The sequence below is a fragment of the Glandiceps talaboti genome, chromosome 9 (genome assembly GCF_964340395.1).
Source record: "Glandiceps talaboti chromosome 9, keGlaTala1.1, whole genome shotgun sequence".
NCBI lineage: Eukaryota > Metazoa > Hemichordata > Enteropneusta > Spengelidae > Glandiceps > Glandiceps talaboti.
In genome coordinates, this window is record NC_135557.1 from 22650626 (window position 1) to 22672455 (window position 21830).

General features: G+C 38.1%; 3 protein-coding genes across 3 annotated transcripts; all 3 read right to left on the reverse strand.

Moving 5' to 3' along the window:
• Window positions 1–1643: 1643 nt before the first annotated feature.
• On the reverse strand, window positions 1644–4908 carry LOC144439974 (patched domain-containing protein 3-like). The gene is made up of 2 exons (XM_078129203.1): window positions 3900–4908; window positions 1644–3181 (listed from the first exon to the last, which is right to left on the reverse strand). Exons 1-2 carry the CDS (start codon window positions 4906–4908, stop codon window positions 1644–1646), a joined length of 2547 nt encoding a protein of 848 aa, XP_077985329.1.
• Window positions 4909–6965: 2057 nt separating this feature from the next.
• On the reverse strand, window positions 6966–10178 carry LOC144439975 (patched domain-containing protein 3-like). The gene is made up of 2 exons (XM_078129204.1): window positions 9170–10178; window positions 6966–8503 (listed from the first exon to the last, which is right to left on the reverse strand). Exons 1-2 carry the CDS (start codon window positions 10176–10178, stop codon window positions 6966–6968), a joined length of 2547 nt encoding a protein of 848 aa, XP_077985330.1.
• Window positions 10179–12169: 1991 nt separating this feature from the next.
• On the reverse strand, window positions 12170–15417 carry LOC144439976 (patched domain-containing protein 3-like). Its single transcript, XM_078129205.1, has 2 exons — window positions 14409–15417; window positions 12170–13707 (listed from the first exon to the last, which is right to left on the reverse strand). The coding sequence occupies exons 1-2, from the start codon at window positions 15415–15417 to the stop codon at window positions 12170–12172; spliced, it is 2547 nt and encodes an 848-aa protein (XP_077985331.1).
• Window positions 15418–21830: the final 6413 nt, after the last annotated feature.

Genomic DNA, 21830 nt, shown 5'->3' on the forward strand with positions numbered 1-21830 from the left:
AACTCTGAGTAACGACTAATTCTTTTGCATTTAGTCTATAAACCTCTGCTATTAATATTGCATCGAGCACTGCTCTCTCCAGCGAGACACTTATACTTATGAGTACTTATATACTTATATGAGTATATATGTATAAGTATATGTACATATATATATATATATATATATATATATATATATATATATATATATATATGATTAGTTACATGATTCGTAAGATCCAATTAAAAACCCCAAATATAGGTTCAACGAACTAAGAAATACAGATTACTTACACCATAATGATAAATAGTTGTTACAAATCTAAAATTATAAAACAAAATATTTTAATGTATGTCATGTGCCAAGGTTATGACGTCACGTTGGGATAATGACCCTCAACTCTGACCAAGTTCCCATAATCCAGGAATCAATGCACATAACGACGTAATTGCAATCTGTCTCTTGTATCAAACCATATTGTCAGATCTGGAAACCTGCCTTAGATTTGCTATTATTTGCAAAATAAAATTAATGTCATGACGACTCAAAACTGCCGTACACATGCATGTTTTTTAAACTTTGAAGTTCTACAAGAATCTAATGCATAACATACTGTACTACCATTTTTACTTGAGCCCCACAAAATTTATCAGCTAAACAAATTCTGTTAGGTGACACTGCCTTCTCATTACTCCTAAATCATTTGTTACTTTGTAAAGAAAACAATTTTTGACTGCAAACTTAAGAAAACTATACCATCCTTAAACTTAGTTATTTTGAATATCAAAATGACAATGAAGACTGAACTGTATATTTCCAAAAGAAATGACAGATATGGAAAACTTATTGACAAATGGTCAGGCCTCAAAGTGTAAATCATTTCCCCATCCCTGTCAAAGTACACGTACTACTGTATTTCCCACATTTCAGTTTCTGTACTCCTTTTATATAGACTTGTAAAGTTTTAGAGAACCCGCAAATATAAACAAACAAACAAACAAACAAAAAAGGGCTCGTAGTTCTTATTTTGCTGAACTATGTACATCCGTCATCAATAATTGCAACTTAGAAGTTGGTATCCAATAAAGGACATTAAAGATAAGATATCTTGTATCAATGTTTTTGCTAAGGTTTGGGGAACCATGGTAACAGAAACGGGCAAAAATGACAGTGCCCCCCCATATAGTATATGGTAATTTTGTTTGGGAACCCTGCCCTGGAGGTAAAAATGAGGGAACCCCAGTAGATTTTACCTACTTACCACCCTTATCTGAAGCACTCCTACATGTGCACAAACATGGTCAATACTCAGCAAATTTTCATTCAACTATATGGTGGAGAAATTTTGCGTGGGGGTGGGGTAGGGTGGTAAAGTTTATCTGTATTGCAATAAATTGTCAAGTTTCCTGTAGAATCATCTAAACGTCAGGTTTAGGAGGAGGAGAGTTTTACCCAAACACTGTATGATCAAACAAATGGTAATTTAATCTATTACACTATCCTGTCGTATTCAGCTTCAGGGGCCTACCATGTGGCGGTAGGAGTTGAACTTTATACTGTTTGTGAGTTACAAGAATCCTTTACTAATCTCACCTGACGTATTGAAATACAGGACCAACCGTCGGAGGGAGGGGAGAGGTCAGAGATAAAGATCCCTTTTATTATACTATTCTGTCATATTTACGACCAAAGGAGCCAATCACTGTAAGAGTAACTGGCAGGAAAAGAAGACCATGCAATGCTCCAAATATAATCACCAAAAAATTACTTTTGAAGAGAGTTCGAAAGAGATAAGAATTCGACATCGAAAGTGAAAACACGCTTATAAGAGTTGACATTGCCCCTTGTAATATTGGCCAGCCTAATCTACCTAGCGCTTCTCTCGCTCTTACGTCATGATTGACATCTTTCTCGACAGTATAGGCATACACGATGTGTGTTGTGTAGTCTACGCTAAAGCCAATAGCTATAAGCAGAGCCATTGATGTGATGTCATTCATATGAACTCCCCACAGGGACATGTAACCTACTACACCTAATATAATTGTTATAATTGAAGATGTGACCAAGAGTGCACTTAATGGGTCCGGTATCAAAAATAAAGATATTAGGAATATTGCTAAACAGGATATGCCAATCATTTTCAGGATACTGGGTACCAAGACAATTTTCGCTTCATAGTAAATGAATGCAGGATGGTAAGCAAGAATTTTAATTTCAGAGTGTTCTACGATACGCCGGGTTTCAGCTAACATTTCTCGTGCACGACCTGCAGAGTCAATGTACTTTGAAAACACGTAAAATCGTGAAGATGTAACATTTGTGTTATCAGAGTTGAAATTAATGTCGAGTTTGAAAGGTGTTGATTTTGATATCAGAAAAGACTCTCTGAGTTCTTGTACAAATTGCATGTTATTATTATAAGAAGGAAATGTGTCGAGAAAAGCTCTTAACCATGATTGTGTTATATTTTTGTTGCCATGGTAATATTCACTGGTCTCCAATTCTTCTATTGTCATTGCGATCGCCGTCTGCGTCTGCTCAGTAGAGTAATCGATTTCGTCATCTATTACTATGGCAACAGCAGGTCCAAAGTTGTTGAAGTATTTCTTGTCAATATTCGAGAATTGAATAGCGTATGAATCGTCACTAAAGCAGTCATTAAAATCGAATGATTCCTCCATACGAAAAGACATCCAAACTGCAAGTGTAAGGTAACTAACAAATAACAACAAAGTCATTGTCTTGACAGGTAGCTCAGTTATGAAAACACCGTAATAATCACGAAAGAATCTTGTCATGATGTGCTCATTATTATCGCTCTGGTATGACTCGCCGGCACAGAACATTTTGTACATTGATGACGTCGATTCTGATTTCGGTTTCACTTTCATGCACGTGACACTATGACGACATGCTGCCTCACGTTGCCCTGACAACGCCATACAAGCTCCAAAGAAGGTAATTTGGTAGATGTATGCTAGTAATATAGCTACTCCGGTGTATAAACAAAATATCCTGGCCGATGGGAAAACTGACGTGGTGCCAACACTTAATGCCAATACATCAGTTATGCTTGTGATTGTGACGGACAGTGCTGCTTCAGAATAAGCCACGCCCATCCTGTCAGTCACGCTTTTCTTTGGTGACGTCATTCTCCAGGCACTAACCAATATAAACATGTCATCTACTCCAACACCTGTAGAGAAAACATTGAATTACGAATGACAAATACGCAATATAATGAAACCAGCACTAGCTGTAAATGGAGTATTAGTTTTGTTCGATCAGTCAACCAAGATTACATTTGTTAATACCAATAATTAGACATTGTACATGTCAGGTAGAGGTTTATTTTATCTTTAAACAGTATAATAATAAGTTGAAACCGTTATTCACTGTGGGGCTGCGGGGGTGGGGGAGCTGATATTTAAGTGCGGACCTACAAACAATTTGAGATATATTGTACTATATATATGTAGCTACAAACATATGTCTACCCAAGACATGTGTGTAGCTACATACATTATTGATTTGCTCAGTTAATACACTGGATTATGCTAATTTGAAGAGAGAGACAGACACTCACACAGACAGACAGACACACATGCAGGCAGACAGGCAGACAGACAGACAGACAGACAGACAGACAGACAGATAGATACACAGACAGACAGAGACAGACAGACAGAAGGACGGATCGATATACGGACAGGCAGGCAGGCAGACAGACAGACAGACAGACAGGCAAACAAGGAGACAGGGAGTGAGGGAGGGTGTGTGTCTGTGTTTGTGGCTGTGTATGTGTATGTGTCTGTGTCTGCACCTGTGTGTATGTGTTTTTTTAACTCAGGCCCACATACGGTACCTGTTGATAACCTATAGTCAATATTAGACATAATACAATTTATACAAACCCAATATTAAAAATGGCATGGACTGTACCAAATTAGCGAATGGTAAACCACAGTACGCCATTAATCCGATAGAGGAACCTATAGCCATACCAGTAGCAAAGAGACCAAGAAGCGCCAACCAGAGCTTGCTTCGTACCCAGTCAAACACGAAGAAACTGACCACACAAAATACCACCATAAACACCACAGTTATCACAAATTTGGGTGTTTGATTTCTGACACTCTTCTTGACTTCGATATCTTTTGTCTGCGATATGAAATATGATATATCAATGTTTTCAGTTTCATAGTCTTCCATCATATTCAAAAATGTAAGTTCCCATACTTTACTCTTCCTTTCTTCGTCATCGGTGAAATGTTTCAAAAGATAAAAGAGCTGCAAGGCTTTAGCTGATTTCACTGTCGTCCCATCGCTAAGCAATGTTACTCCACCCAAAGTGGCTCCTAAGAACACCTGCATCGTAGAACCCAATCTATGCATGGGATATGTTACATTAATGTTTCCAACATTATATGGATCAAAATTATAGATATTCAAAATGGCATTTGGGTTACATATATTGTTCATTTTCCCACATACGTCACCAAATTGAAACGTTTCACCCTCGTCCGATGCATTTATGGAAATGATAAAACTATCAAGTCGAATTATCTCAGATAGAACGTCTTTTCGAAGGACATCACCATTATCAACTGCCGTTACGATCACCCGACCAAATCGCCCCGGCGTTACCTGTCTGAGTCCGTGGAATTTGTCACCAGTTGATGGAAACAGTTGTTCAATTCGTAAGCGATCACCCCATGCTTGGCTGTTAGCCGGTGTGTACAGATAATCTAAGTTTGTCTCCAGTTGTAACTGTGATAGTCCGGTAGTTAAGATTGCTGTCGCCAGGAGAGGCATGATCAAAAAGATATACGGATGAGTTGCTACCTTAGTGCCTAAATGATAAAAGCACTTTTTGAGTGGAGCATGAAGACAGTCAAATTTAAAGTTACACGACATCGACATGATGAACTGTCTGCTATGTTAGGTATATTGCATCTCACATAACGCACAGAGACATGTCGATGAGGAGAGTCGGTGAACTATTTTGTATGAATTTTCATTGAAAATGTCATTTCGGATTGAAACTAATTTACTACTAATAATGTGTACACTCCATTGTTCATGGCTCAAAACATTTCTTGTCTCTACACATCCAATAACCTAATTGAAGAATCATAAGTCTGTCTATGTTTTTGTCCGTCCGTCTTTGTATGTATGTATGTATGTATGTATGTATGTATGTATGTATGTATGTATGTATGTATGTATGTATGTATGTATGTATGTATGTATGTATGTATGTATGTATGTATGTATGTGTGTGTGTGTGTGTGTGTACTGTGGGGGGGGTGTGTGCGTATGTGTGTGTGTGTGCGTGCGTGCGTATGTACGTACGTACGTACGTATGTATGTATGTATGTATGTATGTATGTCTACTTTACTGGATGTTTCGATGTCCAACTTGTCTATCTCTCTGTGTGTCTCTGTCTGTCTGTCTGCCTGTCTGTCTGTCTGTCCTTGTGTATGTATGTCTGTCTGTCTGCCTGCCTGTCTGTCTGTCTGTCTGTCTGTCTGTCTGTCTGCCTGTCTGTCTGTCTGTCTGTCTGCTTGCTTTCCTGCTTGCGTGTGCTGGTTTCTCCAATCCGTTGTGTTGTATCTGTCGATGTATTGTTCATTTCAATGACACCATTACGTCGGTGTAATTGACAAAATAACAAATTGAGGATACAACAGTTCTGATAGTAATTAATGAACACTGAAATAATATTTCTGTTCATAAAATTGAAAAGTGTATCTCAAAATCAGATTTAATTTTTCCCTGTTCAATTAAAACTTTATCTCAAAATGACCACATTTAACTTAATCGGGTCACAGCAATTTTTTTTCGAAAGAATAAAATAGATCATTATTGATCAATCTCCTCAATGATGTTTTATTGAAATAATGTTGAAAACAAATTAAATACTGGAATTCGAATTAAAAGCCCACTAATTAGTAATTTAGAATGTAGAGTGAAATGGGGATATTTCTGAGGCAAACAATATATCATTACTCTAATTGCCAATATACACAAAGGAAGAGTAGCAAATGCACTCTACGAAACTCGGTTTTAAATAGTATCTTCTGACTACATTCGTGCTATGCCGCGCTAGATGAGAGGACAATTTTAAACTGAATTCAAAGGTTAACTGCCAAGGAGATGCAAGATTGTATTCAAAGATGTTTCAAAGATATTAGCCCCATCTACACGGCACAAAAAATCCTCAGTACTTGAGGTAGGATTCAAGATAGTTTGAAGCTCATGTAGACGCAAACAAGTCCTGAAACCGTCCTGAATTGGGACACCATTGAAAGGTAAAGGACTCATAGTTCTTATTTTGCTGAACTATGTACATCCGTCATCAATAATTGTAACTTAGAAGTTGGTATCCAATAAAGGACATTAAAGATAAGATATCTTGTATCAATGTTTTTGCTAAGGTTTGGGGAACAATGGTAACAGAAACGGGCAAAAATGACAGTGCCCCCCCCCCCATATAGTATATATATGGCAATTTTGTTTGGGAGCCCCGCCCTGGAGGTAAAAATGACGGAAACCCAGTAAATTTTACTTACGTACCACCCTTATAAGCATTCCTACATGTGCACAAACGTGGTCAATACGTGGTCAACCATATGGTGGAGAAATTGTGCGTGGGTGGTGGTGTGCAGGGGTGGGTGGGGTGGGGTGGTAAAGTTCACCTTGATTGCAATAAATTGTCTAAGTTACCTGTAGAATCATCTAAACGTCAGGTTTAGGAGGAGGAGAGTTTTACCCTAACACTGTATGATCAAAAAAATGGTAATTTTATTTATTACACTATCCTGTCGTATTCAGTTTCAGGGGCCCACCATGTGGCGGTAGGAGTTGAACATTATACTGTTTGTGAGTTACAAGAATCCTTTACCGATCTAACCTGACGTATTGAAATACAGGACCAACCGGGGAGGGGAGAGGTCAGAGATAAAGATCCCTTTTATTATACTATTCTGTCATATTTACGACCAATGGAGCCAATCACTGTAAGAGTAACTGGCAGGAAAAGAAGACCATGCAATGCTCCAAATATAATCACCAAAAAATTACTTTTGAAGAGAGTTCGAAAGAGATTAGAATTCGACACCGAAAGTGAAAACACGCTTATAAGAGTTGACATTGCCCCTTGTAATATTGGCCAGCCTAATCTACCTAGCGCTTCTCTCGCTCTTACGTCATGATTGACATCTTTCTCGACAGTATAGGCATACACGATGTGTGTTGTGTAGTCTACGCTAAAGCCAATAGCTATAAGCAGAGCCATTGATGTGATAATATTCATATGAACTCCCCACAGGGACATGTAACCTACTACACCTACTATAATTGTTATAATTGAAGACGTGACCAAGAGTGCACTTAATGGGTCCGGTATCAAAAATAAAGATATTAGGAATACTGCTAAACAGGATATGCCAATCATTTTCAGGATACTGGGTACCAGGACAATTTTCGCTTCATAGTAAATGAATGCAGGATGGTAAGCAAGAATTTTAATTTCAGAGTGTTCTACGATACGCCGGGTTTCAGCTAACATTTCTCGTGCACGACCTGCAGTGTCAATGTACTTTGAAAACACGTAAAATCGTGAAGATGTAACATTTGTGTTATCAGAGTTGAAATTAATGTCGAGTTTGAAAGGTGATGATTCTGATATCAGAAAAGACTCCCTAAGTTCTTGTACAAATTGCATGTTATTATTATAAGAAGGAAATGTGTCGAGAAATGCTCTTAACCATGATTGTGTTATATTTTTGTTGCCATGGTAATATTCACTGGTCTCCAATTCTTCTATTGTCATTGCGATCGCCATCTGCGTCTGCTCAGTAGAGTAATCGATTTCGTCATCTATTACTATGGCAACAGCAGGTCCAAAGTTGTTGAAGTATTTCTTGTCAATATTCGAGAATTGAATAGCGTATGAATCGTCACTAAAGCAGTCATTAAAATCGAATGATTCCTCCATACGAAAAGACATCCAAACTGCAAGTGTAAGGTAACTAACAAATAACAACAAAGTCATTGTCTTGACAGGTAGCTCAGTTATGAAAACACCGTAATAATCACGAAAGAATCTTGTCATGATGTGCTCATTATTATCGCTCTGGTATGACTCGCCGGCACAGAACATTTTGTACATTGATGACGTCGATTCTGATTTCGGTTTCACTTTCATGCACGTGACACTATGACGACATGCTGCCTCACGTTGCCCTGACAACGCCATACAAGCTCCAAAGAAGGTGATTTGGTAGATGTATGCTAGTAATATAGCTACTCCGGTGTATAAACAAAATATCCTTGCCGATGGGAAAACTGACGTGGTGCCAACACTTAATGCCAATACATCAGTTATGCTTGTGATTGTGACGGACAGTGCTGCTTCAGAGTAAGCCACGCCCATCCTGTCAATCACGCTTTTCTTTGGTGACGTCATTCTCCAGGCACTAACCAATATAAACATGTCATCTACTCCAACACCTGTAGAGAAAACATTGAATTACGAATGACAAATACGCAATATAATGAAACCAGCACTAGCTGTAAATGTAGTATTATATTTGTTCGATCAGTCAACCAAGATTACATTTCTAAATAACAATGATTAGACATTGTACATGTCAGGTAGAGGTTTATTTTATCTTTAAACAGTATAATAATAAGTTGAAACCGTACGTTATTCACTGTGGGGCTACAAACAATTTGAAGAGATATATTGTACCGTATATATGTAGCTACAAACATATGTCTACCCAAGACATGTGTGTAGCTACATACATTATTGATTTGCACAGTTAATACACTGGATTATGCTAATTTGAAGAGAGGGACAGCCAGACAGACAGACAGACACACATGCAGGCAGACAGACAGACAGACAGATAGATACACAGACAGACAGAGATAGACAGACAGACAGACAGACAGAAGGACGGATCGATATACGGACAGGCAGGCAGGCAGACAGACAGACAGACAGGCAAACAAGGAGACAGGGAGTGAGGGAGGGTGTGTGTCTGTGTTTGTGGCTGTGTATGTGTCTGTGTCTGTGTCTGCACTTGTGTGTATGTGTTTTTTAACTCACGCCGACATACGGTACCTGTTGATAACCTGTACTCAATTTGACATAATACAATTTATACAAACCCAATATTAAGAATGGCATGGACTGTACCAAATTAGCGAATGGTAAACCACAGTACGCCATTAATCCGATAGAGGAACCTATAGCCATACCAGTAGCAAAGAGACCAAGAAGCGCCAACCAGAGCTTGCTTCGTACCCAGTCAAACACGAAGAAACTGACCACACAAAATATCACCATAAACACCACAGTTATCACAAATTTGGGTGTTTGATTTCTGACACTCTTCTTGACTTCGATATCTTTTGTCTGCGATATGAAATATGATATATCAATGTTTTCAGTTTCATAGTCTTCCATCATATTCAAAAATGTAAGTTCCCATACTTTACTCTTCCTTTCTTCGTCATCGGTGAAATGTTTCAAAAGATAAAAGAGCTGCAAGGCTTTAGCTGATTTCACTGTCGTCCCATCGCTAAGCAATGTTACTCCACCCAAAGTGGCTCCTAAGAACACCTGCATCGTAGAACCCAATCTATGCATGGGATATGTTACATTAATGTTTCCAACATTATATGGATCAAAATTATAGATATTCAAAATGGCATTTGGGTTACATATATTGTTCATTTTCCCACATACGTCACCAAATTGAAACGTTTCACCCTCGTCCGATGCATTTATGAAAATGATAAAACTGTCAAGTCGAATTATCTCAGATAGAACGTCTTTTCGAAGGACATCACCATTATCAACTGCCGTTACGATCACCCGACCAAATCGCCCCGGCGTTACCTGTCTGAGTCCGTGGAATTTGTCACCAGTTGATGGAAACAGTTGTTCAATTCGTAAGCGATCACCCCATGCTTGGCTGTTAGCCGGTGTGTACAGATAATCTAAGTTTGTCTCCAGTTGTAACTGTGATAGTCCGGTAGTTAAGATTGCTGTCGCCAGGAGAGGCATGATCAAAAAGATATACGGATGAGTTGCTACCTTAGTGCCTAATTGATAAAAGCACTTTTTGAGTGGAGCATGAAGACAGTCAAATTTAAAGTTACACGACATCGACATGATGAACTGTCTGCTATGTTAGGTATATTGCATCTCACATAACGCACAGAGACATGTCGATGGGGAGAGTCGGTGAACTATTTTGTATGAATTTTCATTGAAAATGTCATTTCGGATTGAAACTAATTTACTAATAATAATGTGTACACTCCATTGTTCATGGCTCAAAACATTTCTTGTCTCTACACATCCAATAACCTAATTGAAGAATCATAAGTCTGTCTATGTTTCTGTCCGTCCGTCCGTCCGTCCGTCCGTCTTTGTATGTATGTATGTATGTATGTATGTATGTATGTATGTATGTATGTATGTATGTATGTATGTATGTGTGTGTGTGTGTACTGTGGGGGGGGGGTGTGCGTATGTATGTATGTGTGTGTGCGTGCGTATGTACGTACATACGTACGTACGTACGTACGTACGTATGTATGTATGTATGTATGTATGTATGTCTACTTTACTGGATGTTTCGATGTCCAACTTGTCTATCTCTCTCTGTGTCTCTGTCTGTATGTCTGTCTGTCTGCCTGTCTGTCTGTCTGTCCTTGTGTATGTCTGTCTGTCTGTCTGCCTGCCTGTCTGTCTGTCTGCCTGTCTGTCTGTCTGTCTGTCTGCTTGCTTTCCTGCTTGCGTGTGCTGGTTTCTCCAATCCGTTGTGTTGTATCTGTCGATGTATTGTTCATTTCAATGACACCATTACGTCGGTGTAATTGACAAAATAACAAATCGAGGATACAACATAATGTACAGTTCTGATAGTAATTAATGAACACTGAAATAATATTTCTGTTCATAAAATTTAAACTTTATCTCAAAATGACCACATTTAACTTAATCGGGTCACAGCAATTTTTTTTCGAAAGAATAAAATAGATCATTATTGATCAATCTCCTCAATGATGTTTTATTGAAATAATGTTGAAAACAAATTAAATACTGGAATTCGAATTAAAAGCCCACTAATTAGTAATTTAGAATGTACAGTGAAATGGGGATATTTCTGAGGCAAACAATATATCATTACTCTAATTGCCAATATACACAAAGGAAGAGTAGCAAATGCACTCTACGAAACTCGGTTTTAAATAGTATCTTCTGACTACATTCGTGCTATGCCGCGCTAGATGAGAGGACAATTTTAAACTGAATTCAAAGGTTAACTGCCAAGGAGATGCAAGATTGTATTCAAAGATGTTTCAAAGATATTAGCCCCATCTACACGGCACAAAAAATCCTCAGTACTTGAGGTAGGATTCAAGATAGTTTGAAGCTCATGTAGACGCAAACAAGTCCTGAAACCGTCCTGAATTGGGACACCATTGAAAGGTAAAGGACTCATAGTTCTTATTTTGCTGAACTATGTACATCCGTCATCAATAATTGTAACTTAGAAGTTGGTATCCAATAAAGGACATTAAAGATAAGATATCTTGTATCAATGTTTTTGCTAAGGTTTGGGGAACAATGGTAACAGAAACGGGCAAAAATGACAGTGCCCCCCCCCCCATATAGTATATATATGGCAATTTTGTTTGGGAGCCCCGCCCTGGAGGTAAAAATGACGGAAACCCAGTAAATTTTACTTACGTACCACCCTTATAAGCATTCCTACATGTGCACAAACGTGGTCAATACGTGGTCAACCATATGGTGGAGAAATTGTGCGTGGGTGGTGGTGTGCAGGGGTGGGTGGGGTGGGGTGGTAAAGTTCACCTTGATTGCAATAAATTGTCTAAGTTACCTGTAGAATCATCTAAACGTCAGGTTTAGGAGGAGGAGAGTTTTACCCTAACACTGTATGATCAAAAAAATGGTAATTTTATTTATTACACTATCCTGTCGTATTCAGTTTCAGGGGCCCACCATGTGGCGGTAGGAGTTGAACATTATACTGTTTGTGAGTTACAAGAATCCTTTACCGATCTAACCTGACGTATTGAAATACAGGACCAACCGGGGAGGGGAGAGGTCAGAGATAAAGATCCCTTTTATTATACTATTCTGTCATATTTACGACCAATGGAGCCAATCACTGTAAGAGTAACTGGCAGGAAAAGAAGACCATGCAATGCTCCAAATATAATCACCAAAAAATTACTTTTGAAGAGAGTTCGAAAGAGATTAGAATTCGACACCGAAAGTGAAAACACGCTTATAAGAGTTGACATTGCCCCTTGTAATATTGGCCAGCCTAATCTACCTAGCGCTTCTCTCGCTCTTACGTCATGATTGACATCTTTCTCGACAGTATAGGCATACACGATGTGTGTTGTGTAGTCTACGCTAAAGCCAATAGCTATAAGCAGAGCCATTGATGTGATAATATTCATATGAACTCCCCACAGGGACATGTAACCTACTACACCTACTATAATTGTTATAATTGAAGACGTGACCAAGAGTGCACTTAATGGGTCCGGTATCAAAAATAAAGATATTAGGAATACTGCTAAACAGGATATGCCAATCATTTTCAGGATACTGGGTACCAGGACAATTTTCGCTTCATAGTAAATGAATGCAGGATGGTAAGCAAGAATTTTAATTTCAGAGTGTTCTACGATACGCCGGGTTTCAGCTAACATTTCTCGTGCACGACCTGCAGTGTCAATGTACTTTGAAAACACGTAAAATCGTGAAGATGTAACATTTGTGTTATCAGAGTTGAAATTAATGTCGAGTTTGAAAGGTGATGATTCTGATATCAGAAAAGACTCCCTAAGTTCTTGTACAAATTGCATGTTATTATTATAAGAAGGAAATGTGTCGAGAAATGCTCTTAACCATGATTGTGTTATATTTTTGTTGCCATGGTAATATTCACTGGTCTCCAATTCTTCTATTGTCATTGCAATCGCCATCTGCGTCTGCTCAGTAGAGTAATCGATTTCGTCATCTATTACTATGGCAACAGCAGGTCCAAAGTTGTTGAAGTATTTCTTGTCAATATTCGAGAATTGAATAGCGTAAGAATCGTCACTAAAGCAGTCATTAAAATCGAATGATTCCTCCATACGAAAAGACATCCAAACTGCAAGTGTAAGGTAACTAACAAATAACAACAAAGTCATTGTCTTGACAGGTAGCTTAGTTATGAACACACCGTAATAATCACGAAAGAATCTTGTCATGATGTGCTCATTATTATCGCTCTGGTATGACTCGCCGGCACAGAACATTTTGTACATTGATGACGTCGATTCTGATTTCGGTTTCACTTTCATGCACGTGACACTATGACGATATGCTGCCTCACGTTGCCCTGACAACGCCATGCAAGCTCCAAAGAAGGTAATTTGGTAGATGTATGCTAGTAATATAGCTACTCCGGTGTATAAACAAAATATCCTTGCCGATGGGAAAACTGACGCGGTGCCAACACTTAATGCCAATACATCAGTTATGCTTGTGATTGTGACGGACAGTGCTGCTTCAGAGTAAGCCACGCCCATCCTGTCGATCACGCTTTTCTTTGGTGACGTCATTCTCCAGGCACTAACCAATATGAACATGTCATCTACTCCAACACCTGTAGAGAAAACATTGAATTGCGAATGACAAATACGCAATATAATGAAACCTGCACTAGCTGTAAATGTAGTATTATTTTTGTTCGATCAGTCAACCAAGATTACATTTGTTAATACCAATAATTAGACATTGTACATGTCAGGTAGACGTTTATTTTATCTTTAAACAGTATAATAATAAGTTGAAACCGTTACACTGTGGGGGGGGGGGGGCGCTGATATCTAAGTGCGGACCTACAAACAATTTGAGGAGATAAATTGTACCATAATATATGTAGCTACAAACATATGTCTACCCAAGACATGTGTGTAGCTACACACATTATTGATTTGCTCAGTTAATACACTGGATTATGCTAATTTGAAGAGAGAGAGAGAGAGAGAGAGAGAGAGAGAGAGAGAGAGAGAGAGAGAGAGAGTGAGAGAGAGAGAGAGAGAGAGACAGAGAGAGACAGAGAGAGAGACAGAGAGACAGAGAGACAGAGACAGAGACAGAGAGACAGACAGACAGACAGACAGACAGGCAGGCAGGCAAACAAGGAGACAGGGAGTGAGGGAAGGTGTGTGTCTGTGTCTGTGTCTGTGGCTGTGGCTGTGTCTGTGTCTGCACCTGTGTGTATGTGTTTTTTAACTCACGCCCACATACGGTACCTGTTGATAACCTGTACTCAATATTAGACATAATACAATTTATACAAACCCAATATTAAAAATGGCATGGACTCTACCAAATTAGCGAATGGTAAACCACAGTACGCCATTAATCCGATAGAGGAACCTATAGCCATACCAGTAGCAAAGAGACCAAGAAGCGCCAACCAGAGCTTGCTTCGTACCCAGTCAAACACGAAGAAACTGACCACACAAAATATCACCATAAACACCACAGTTATCACAAATTTGGGTGTTTGATTTCTGACACTCTTCTTGACTTCGATATCTTTTGTCTGCGATATGAAATATGATATATCAATGTTTTCAGTTTCATAGTCTTCCATCATATTCAAAAATGTAAGTTCCCATACTTTACTCTTCCTTTCTTCGTCATCGGTGAAATGTTTCAAAAGATAAAAGAGCTGCAAGGCTTTAGCTGATTTCACTGTCGTCCCATCGCTAAGCAATGTTACTCCACCCAAAGTGGCTCCTAAGAACACCTGCATCGTAGAACCCAATCTATGCATGGGATATGTTACGTTAATGTTTCCAACATTATATGGATCAAAATTATAGATATTCAAAATGGCATTTGGGTTACATATATTGTTCATTTTCCCACATACGTCATCAAATTGAAACGTTTCACCCTCGTCCGATGCATTTATGGAGATGATAAAACTGTCAAGTCGAATTATCTCAGAGAGAACGTCTTTTCGAAGGACATCACCATTATCAGCTGCCGTTACGATCACCCGACCAAATCGCCCCGGCGTTACCTGTCTCAGTCCGTGGAATTTGTCACCAGTTGATGGAAACAGTTGTTCAATTCGTAAGCGATCACTCCATGCTTGGCTGTTAGCCGGTGTGTACAGATAATCTAAGTTTGTCTCCAGTTGTAACTGTGATAGTCCGGTAGTTAAGATTGCTGTCGCCAGGAGAGGCATGATCAAAAAGATATACGGATGAGTTGCTACCTTAGTGCCTAATTGATAAAAGCACTTTTTGAGTGGAGCATGAAGACAGTCAAATTTAAAGTTACACGACATCGACATGATGAACTGTCTGCTATGTTAGGTATATTGCATCTCACATAACGCACAGAGACATGTCGATGAGGAGAGTCGGTGAACTATTTTGTATGAATTTTCATTGAAAATGTCATTTCACATTGAAACTAATTTACTACTAATAATGTGTACACTCCATTGTTCATGGCTCAAAACATTTCTTGTCTCTACACATCCAATAACCTGATTGAAGAATCATAAGTCTGTCTATGTTTTTGTCCGTCCGTCCGCCTTTGTGTGTATGTGTGTGTGTGTGTGTGTGTGTATGTATGTATGTATGTATGTATGTATGTATGTATGTATGTATGTATGTATGCATGTCTACTTTACTGGGTGTTTAGATGTCCAACTTGTCTATCACTCTCTGTCTCTATGTCTGTGTCTGTCTGTCTGTCTGTCCGTCCGTCCGTCCGTCCGTCCGTCTGTCTGTCTGTCTGTCTGTCTGCTTGCTTTCCTGCTTGCGTGTGCTGGTTTCTCCAATCCGTTGTGTTGTATCTGTCGATGTATTGTTCATTTCAATGACACCATTACGTCGGTGTAATTGACAAAATAACAAATTGAGGATACAACAGTTCTGATAGTAATTAATGAACACTGAAATAATATTTCTGTTCATAAATTGAAAAGTGTATCTCAAAATCAGATTTAATTTTTCCCTGTTCAATTAAAACTTTATCTCAACATGACCACATTTAACTTAATCGGGTCACAGCAATTTCTTTCGAAAGAATATAACAAATCATTATTAATTTATCATTCTTGTCAATGGTGTTTTATTGAAATAATGTTGAAAAAATGCTGGAATTAGAATTAAAAGCCCAATAATTAGTAATTTAGAATGTACAGTGAAGTGGGGATATTTCTGAGGCAAACAATATATAATTACTCTAATTGCCAATATACACAAAAGAAGAGGAGAAAAAGCATGCACTAGCACTGTACGAAACTCGGTTTCAAATAGTATCATCTGACTACATTCGTGCTATGCCGCGCTAGATGAGAGGAAAATTTTAAACTGAATTCAAAGGTTAACTGTCAAGGAGATACCAGATTTTATTTAGAGATGTTTCAAAGATATTGTCTCCAGTTTCTATAGATTTCTAATTTATTAATGTTAGATGAATATTTACTGCCCAGTTTAATGGATTTGTGTACATATCAAAAACTGTAGATGTAACTAATGATGTTAACGTTGTTTTTTCTACAATGAAATTGAATGCCAAGTACAACTATATGATCCACTGGGGCCGCGTATATGTCAACCCCTCAGATAAACGGACACACACACACACACACACACACACACACACACACACACACACATCGTGATGTATAGCGCCGCCTGTCGATCGGTGAGGCTAATTTGTACACGAGACTTTCACTTCTATATACAAGTTAGTTTTTCCATGCCACATAGGCTACATACTCCCTTCTCTGATAAAGGGAATGTGTGGACCTTATTCTACCAACTACGAGCATATACATTGTATCTCTACGTAGTATCTCTACGTAGTATACCATATACTATAGTTTCAAGTTGATATAACTTCAAACCACTATGACAGATATTTTACTATTATATTGTATGTACTGTAAGTTAATTAAGCGTGAAGCCTCGGGACAGTTTCATCTCGATTTGTTAATAAAGAACAGAAATGCCAGCTGTTATCTATATTATATAGTTAAAGCAAACGATATTGGAATATATGTTCAAAAGAATTACTTTTAATTCTCAAAGTTTATAAATAGGAAAGAAAGAACAGCCGATATCTAAAAATGGTCAAGGGTGACAATTAATTAAAGTGTCACCCTGCAGATTTTGACTATGTCCTAGTATAAGACAATAATAATCTGCTAATTAGAAAAAAAAGTCAACAAATCCATGTTCCCATTCAGGTCTGCGGGGCTATATATGATACGCAATTAGGGATCATACACCCACTGTCGTCGTTATAGCAACGCTACTTACACTACACTGAAATACACTTCTCAATTTTAAATGCATGGAATCTGGATCAAATAGTTTATGGCTTACGTAAATAAGGTACCATCCTGACGGTTCACGGTTGCTTCGAGAATTCCAAGTTGTTTGAGATCGTAACTGAAGTGAGAGATTTATTGAATGATGATGGCAGTTGTGGGATTGTAGGCTGTTGGTGTGAAAGTATGACAAACTTTGATATCTTTTTAAAATGTAATTTAGTCATATAATTCCAAACTTTTCTTGTTCATTTAATATACTGATTACGTCACAACTGATGACATCAAAACTTGAAAGTTGACCTCTTGAATGTTTCTGTTTCCTTCCCTGTGAAAGTGACCATATGACGACCTAATTTGCATAACGTGTTAACCAATCAATAAGATTATAGCCGAAACAATGGAAACGAACGTCTGAGTGAATAATTTGGTATGAAGTCTATAAGCTACCACGTACGAGGTTGTCGTCAACTTCAAAGATTGAAAATCGCGCGTAAAACTCCTTCATGTTGGTTTGGTTAGCGATCGATACATGTTAAGATCGCCTGCCTTGTCCCGACCCGTCGTATCTCAACTACGACGTTCACAATGCATTGGTGGTGTTATTATCAAAGAATTTGGTGGATCAAGGTTAGTGTCTTACTGGTAAGTGTCGTTTACAATTATTTATCAACAAGTGGTTATCATCATAAATGCATGCAATAAGCCATTGTTTCTTCTCTACTGTCTATGCTGCAACCATAGAATACACTGCATGCACACGTCATAAGTTACAACTGTTACTACTAAACAAAGTAATTTAATGATAACGTTAGAGTTGGTGGCGCAATTTGGAACACATACAGCTACAGATGATATTACCAACGTGGTGATTGAAAATGACATGCTGTCTATTGCTGTCGAGTAAAATATCAAAAGTGTCTGCCTATCTAGTTTGTTTTTTATACATGCTAATTTGTCAATCGTGTAGATTCATGTTTTCATATGACTAATAACACGTTTAACGTAAAGTATACCACATTTTTGCGAAGTTGAACGTACGTAAAGCAGCTGGCCCAGATGAGGTGTCACCTCGTCTATTACGGGCTTGCTCGAGTCAACTTTCATGTATCTTCGCTGACATTTTTAATAGGTCTCTAAGTACTAGCAAGGTTCCTAGTATATTTAAAAAGTCAATAATCATACCTGTCCCTAAGAAAGCCACTATCTCCCAACTCAATGATTACAGACCCGTTGCTCTAACCTCAGTTGTAATGAAAGTATTTGAACGTTTAGTACTGAAAGTTATTAAATCTAGTCTCCCTCCTTCATTCGACCCATATCAATTTGCTTACCGTCCAAATCGTTCGGTCGAAGATGCTGTGTCTTTGGCCCTTCATTATGCGATCAACCACCTTGAAAAGGTAAATTCTTATGTCAGAATACTTTTTATTGACTATAGCTCGGCTTTCAATACCATAATTCCAGCAAATCTTCACAACAAACTACTGTCTCTTGGTCTCAATAGTTCTCTATGCAATTGGATTTTTGACTTTCTATCAAATAGACCCCAGGTGGTTAAGACGGGTTCTTTCTTTTCGGAACCAATCATTTTAAATACAGGTGCTCCCCAGGGCTGCGTTCTTTCTCCCATGCTGTATTCTCTCGTTACCCATGATTGTGCCTCATCTGCTAGCGATTCTTTGATTTTTAAATTCGCTGACGACACATCAATTGTGGGTCTTATTCAATATGACAACGAGACAGCATACCGAGACCAGGTGGACAGAATTGTTGGTTGGTGTGCCGATAATAACCTTGAGTTGAATGTTGATAAGACAAAAGAAATTATCGTAGATTTTAGGAAAAAGAGAATGTATCACACACCCCTGAATATTCATGGAAAAGAGGTAGAAATCGTAGATACGTTTAAATTTCTCGGGTCACTTATCTCAGAGGATTTAAAGTGGGAGAAAAATGTTGATCACATTGTAAAAAAGGCCCAACAACGCCTTTTCTTTCTACGCCGTTTAAAGAGCTTTGGTGTCAGTCAAGCTATTTTAAAGAAATTCTACCGGGCTGTGGTTGAGAGTGTTCTGACATTCTCAATCACAGTCTGGTATGGAAACACTACTCATAAGGATCGTGCTAAGTTAAATAGAATTGTGAGAACGGCATCACGTATTATTGGTATAGGACTTCCATCTCTTGAGTCACTTTTTAATTCACGCGTCACCAGGAAAACAAAATCTGTAATTAAGGACATAAACCATCCAGCCCACACATTGTTCGAACTGCTGCCCTCTGGTACTCGATATAGATCAATCAAAACCAAAACAAATCGCTTCAAAAATAGTTTTTATCCTCTGTCAGTTCGTATTTTAAATGATTCGTAATTTGTCTTAGCGTTTTAGCGTATATGTACATATTTTCCACTTTTAATAGTTATTCATATCCACACTGTTTGTGTTTTAACCGAGCTACGTATAACCAAAGCGAATTCCATTGTATAATTTTATACTTATACTTATGGCAATAAAGTTAATAATAATAACGTGAGAGTCACGTGAGTAGGTTACTGTACATACTCGTTATATGAGGACACCCATTCTTTGGGGTTTGTTTTGATCTGAATAAGGAATTATAGTTTTGAAATGCTTCTATCCGTGTGTTTTTTAATTGTGTTTAATACAAGATCAAAGAAAAAATACATATAATATCCAAACAAGGCTCCCAGAGAGAGGGAGAGAGAGAGAGAGAGAGAGAGAGAGAGAGAGAGAGAGAGAGAGAGAGAGAGAGAGAGAGAGAGAGAGAGAGAGAGAGAGAGAGAGAGAGAGAGAGCGAGAGAGAGAGAGAGCGCCTAGCAGACCTACACCGGTAGAGAGACAGAGAATATTGAGTGAGTGGATGATTGGGTAGCGAGTAAGTAAGAGAGACAGACAAGCACAACAGGTTGAGATGAAGTAACTAACATTATATTAGAATATTACTCTAGTATCACAATATTATATTTTTTTTATATTAGTCTAGCATCACAATATTATTAAACATATTTTCAAGGCTAAGTATTTAAAAATAATAATACATAATTCCTCACGATATTATGCAAATTGATAACATCGCTATTATTCACATATCCTTTTCAGACTTTAATATGATTTTGAAAGTGAAACTTCCCTCGAATTCGTGAAAACATGACAACTCTACATCCGCAACTATAGTGGGGAGTGAAGTGAGCAGATGATAGCCAATATGAAGATCCAAACTGTATTATTAGCATTGATCGGACTCTGTTCGTTCAACTTACTTATTTTACTTTATAAGTTGAACAATTCCGTCAAGTTTGATGTCATGGAAGACGAAATCCATGCCAACATTCAACGTGAGGACATTGACAAAAGAAATTCGTCAAGTGAAGATGATGATAATTTCCTTGTTTGTGTTGTTTACTCGGAAATCAACAGAATAGAACAAAGAGGTACAATTCGTCAGACTTGGGCTTCCAGTAAATCAGTTGAAGGAAGGAATTTTGCTGTTTACTTCATTGTGAACTCAACTCAAAACATGTCAACGATAGAAACAAATTTCAAGTTAGAATTGAATGAATATAATGATATTATTTTGTATAACAAGACAGGAAGTGACGACATGATGGAAGAGATGACGAAATACGCATTCAGTTGGGTTACTCACAAATTTACTAGTTTTCAATATTTTCTGAAAACTGATGATGATATTTTTGTAAACATGTACGCACTTTTACATTATCTAGAGACTCTACCAAGAACAAAAGTAGCGGTGACGAGAGATGTTAGCTCAATAATCTGGTTTTATTTGATTGGTAGATCTCATTACCCACCAAGTCCTCAAATTCCCACATACGTCATTTCCGGTGACGTACTTCAGGACTTTACCAGGGAGTTTGACAGCGAGAGGGCGACAGGACTAAAAACCAAATTTGACGATATGTTGTTACAAAGATATAAGGTGCATTTGACGGAACATTACGACTTTAATAAAGGTACAAGTTTGCAGACAGTGTGTGAAGCTAAAAACCTTCTCACATCCAATCATTTATCTGTTTTCCAAGTGTGGAGATACTGGAGACTATTACATGACTGGGGACAATTTAAATCGTGTGAAGGTGAAAATGTGATTGGCGCCAATGTGACATCATCTTTACAGCAATCTCGCGCCATTGGAGGCGTTGAAAACTCACAAATGCGCATAGATCACCCGCAAAAGTGTGCGGAATTGTCAGATGTATTCCTCTTTGTTGCTGTTATATCCGCGCCTCGTCATTTTCATACAAGACTTGCAATACGAGAGACTTGGGGGCGTTATTTCAATCAAATCTCTTCAGTAACGATCGTGACTGTATTTTTTCTCGGTGAAACAGAGGACGAAAAACTCCAGCTACTCTTAGAGGATGAAGATGA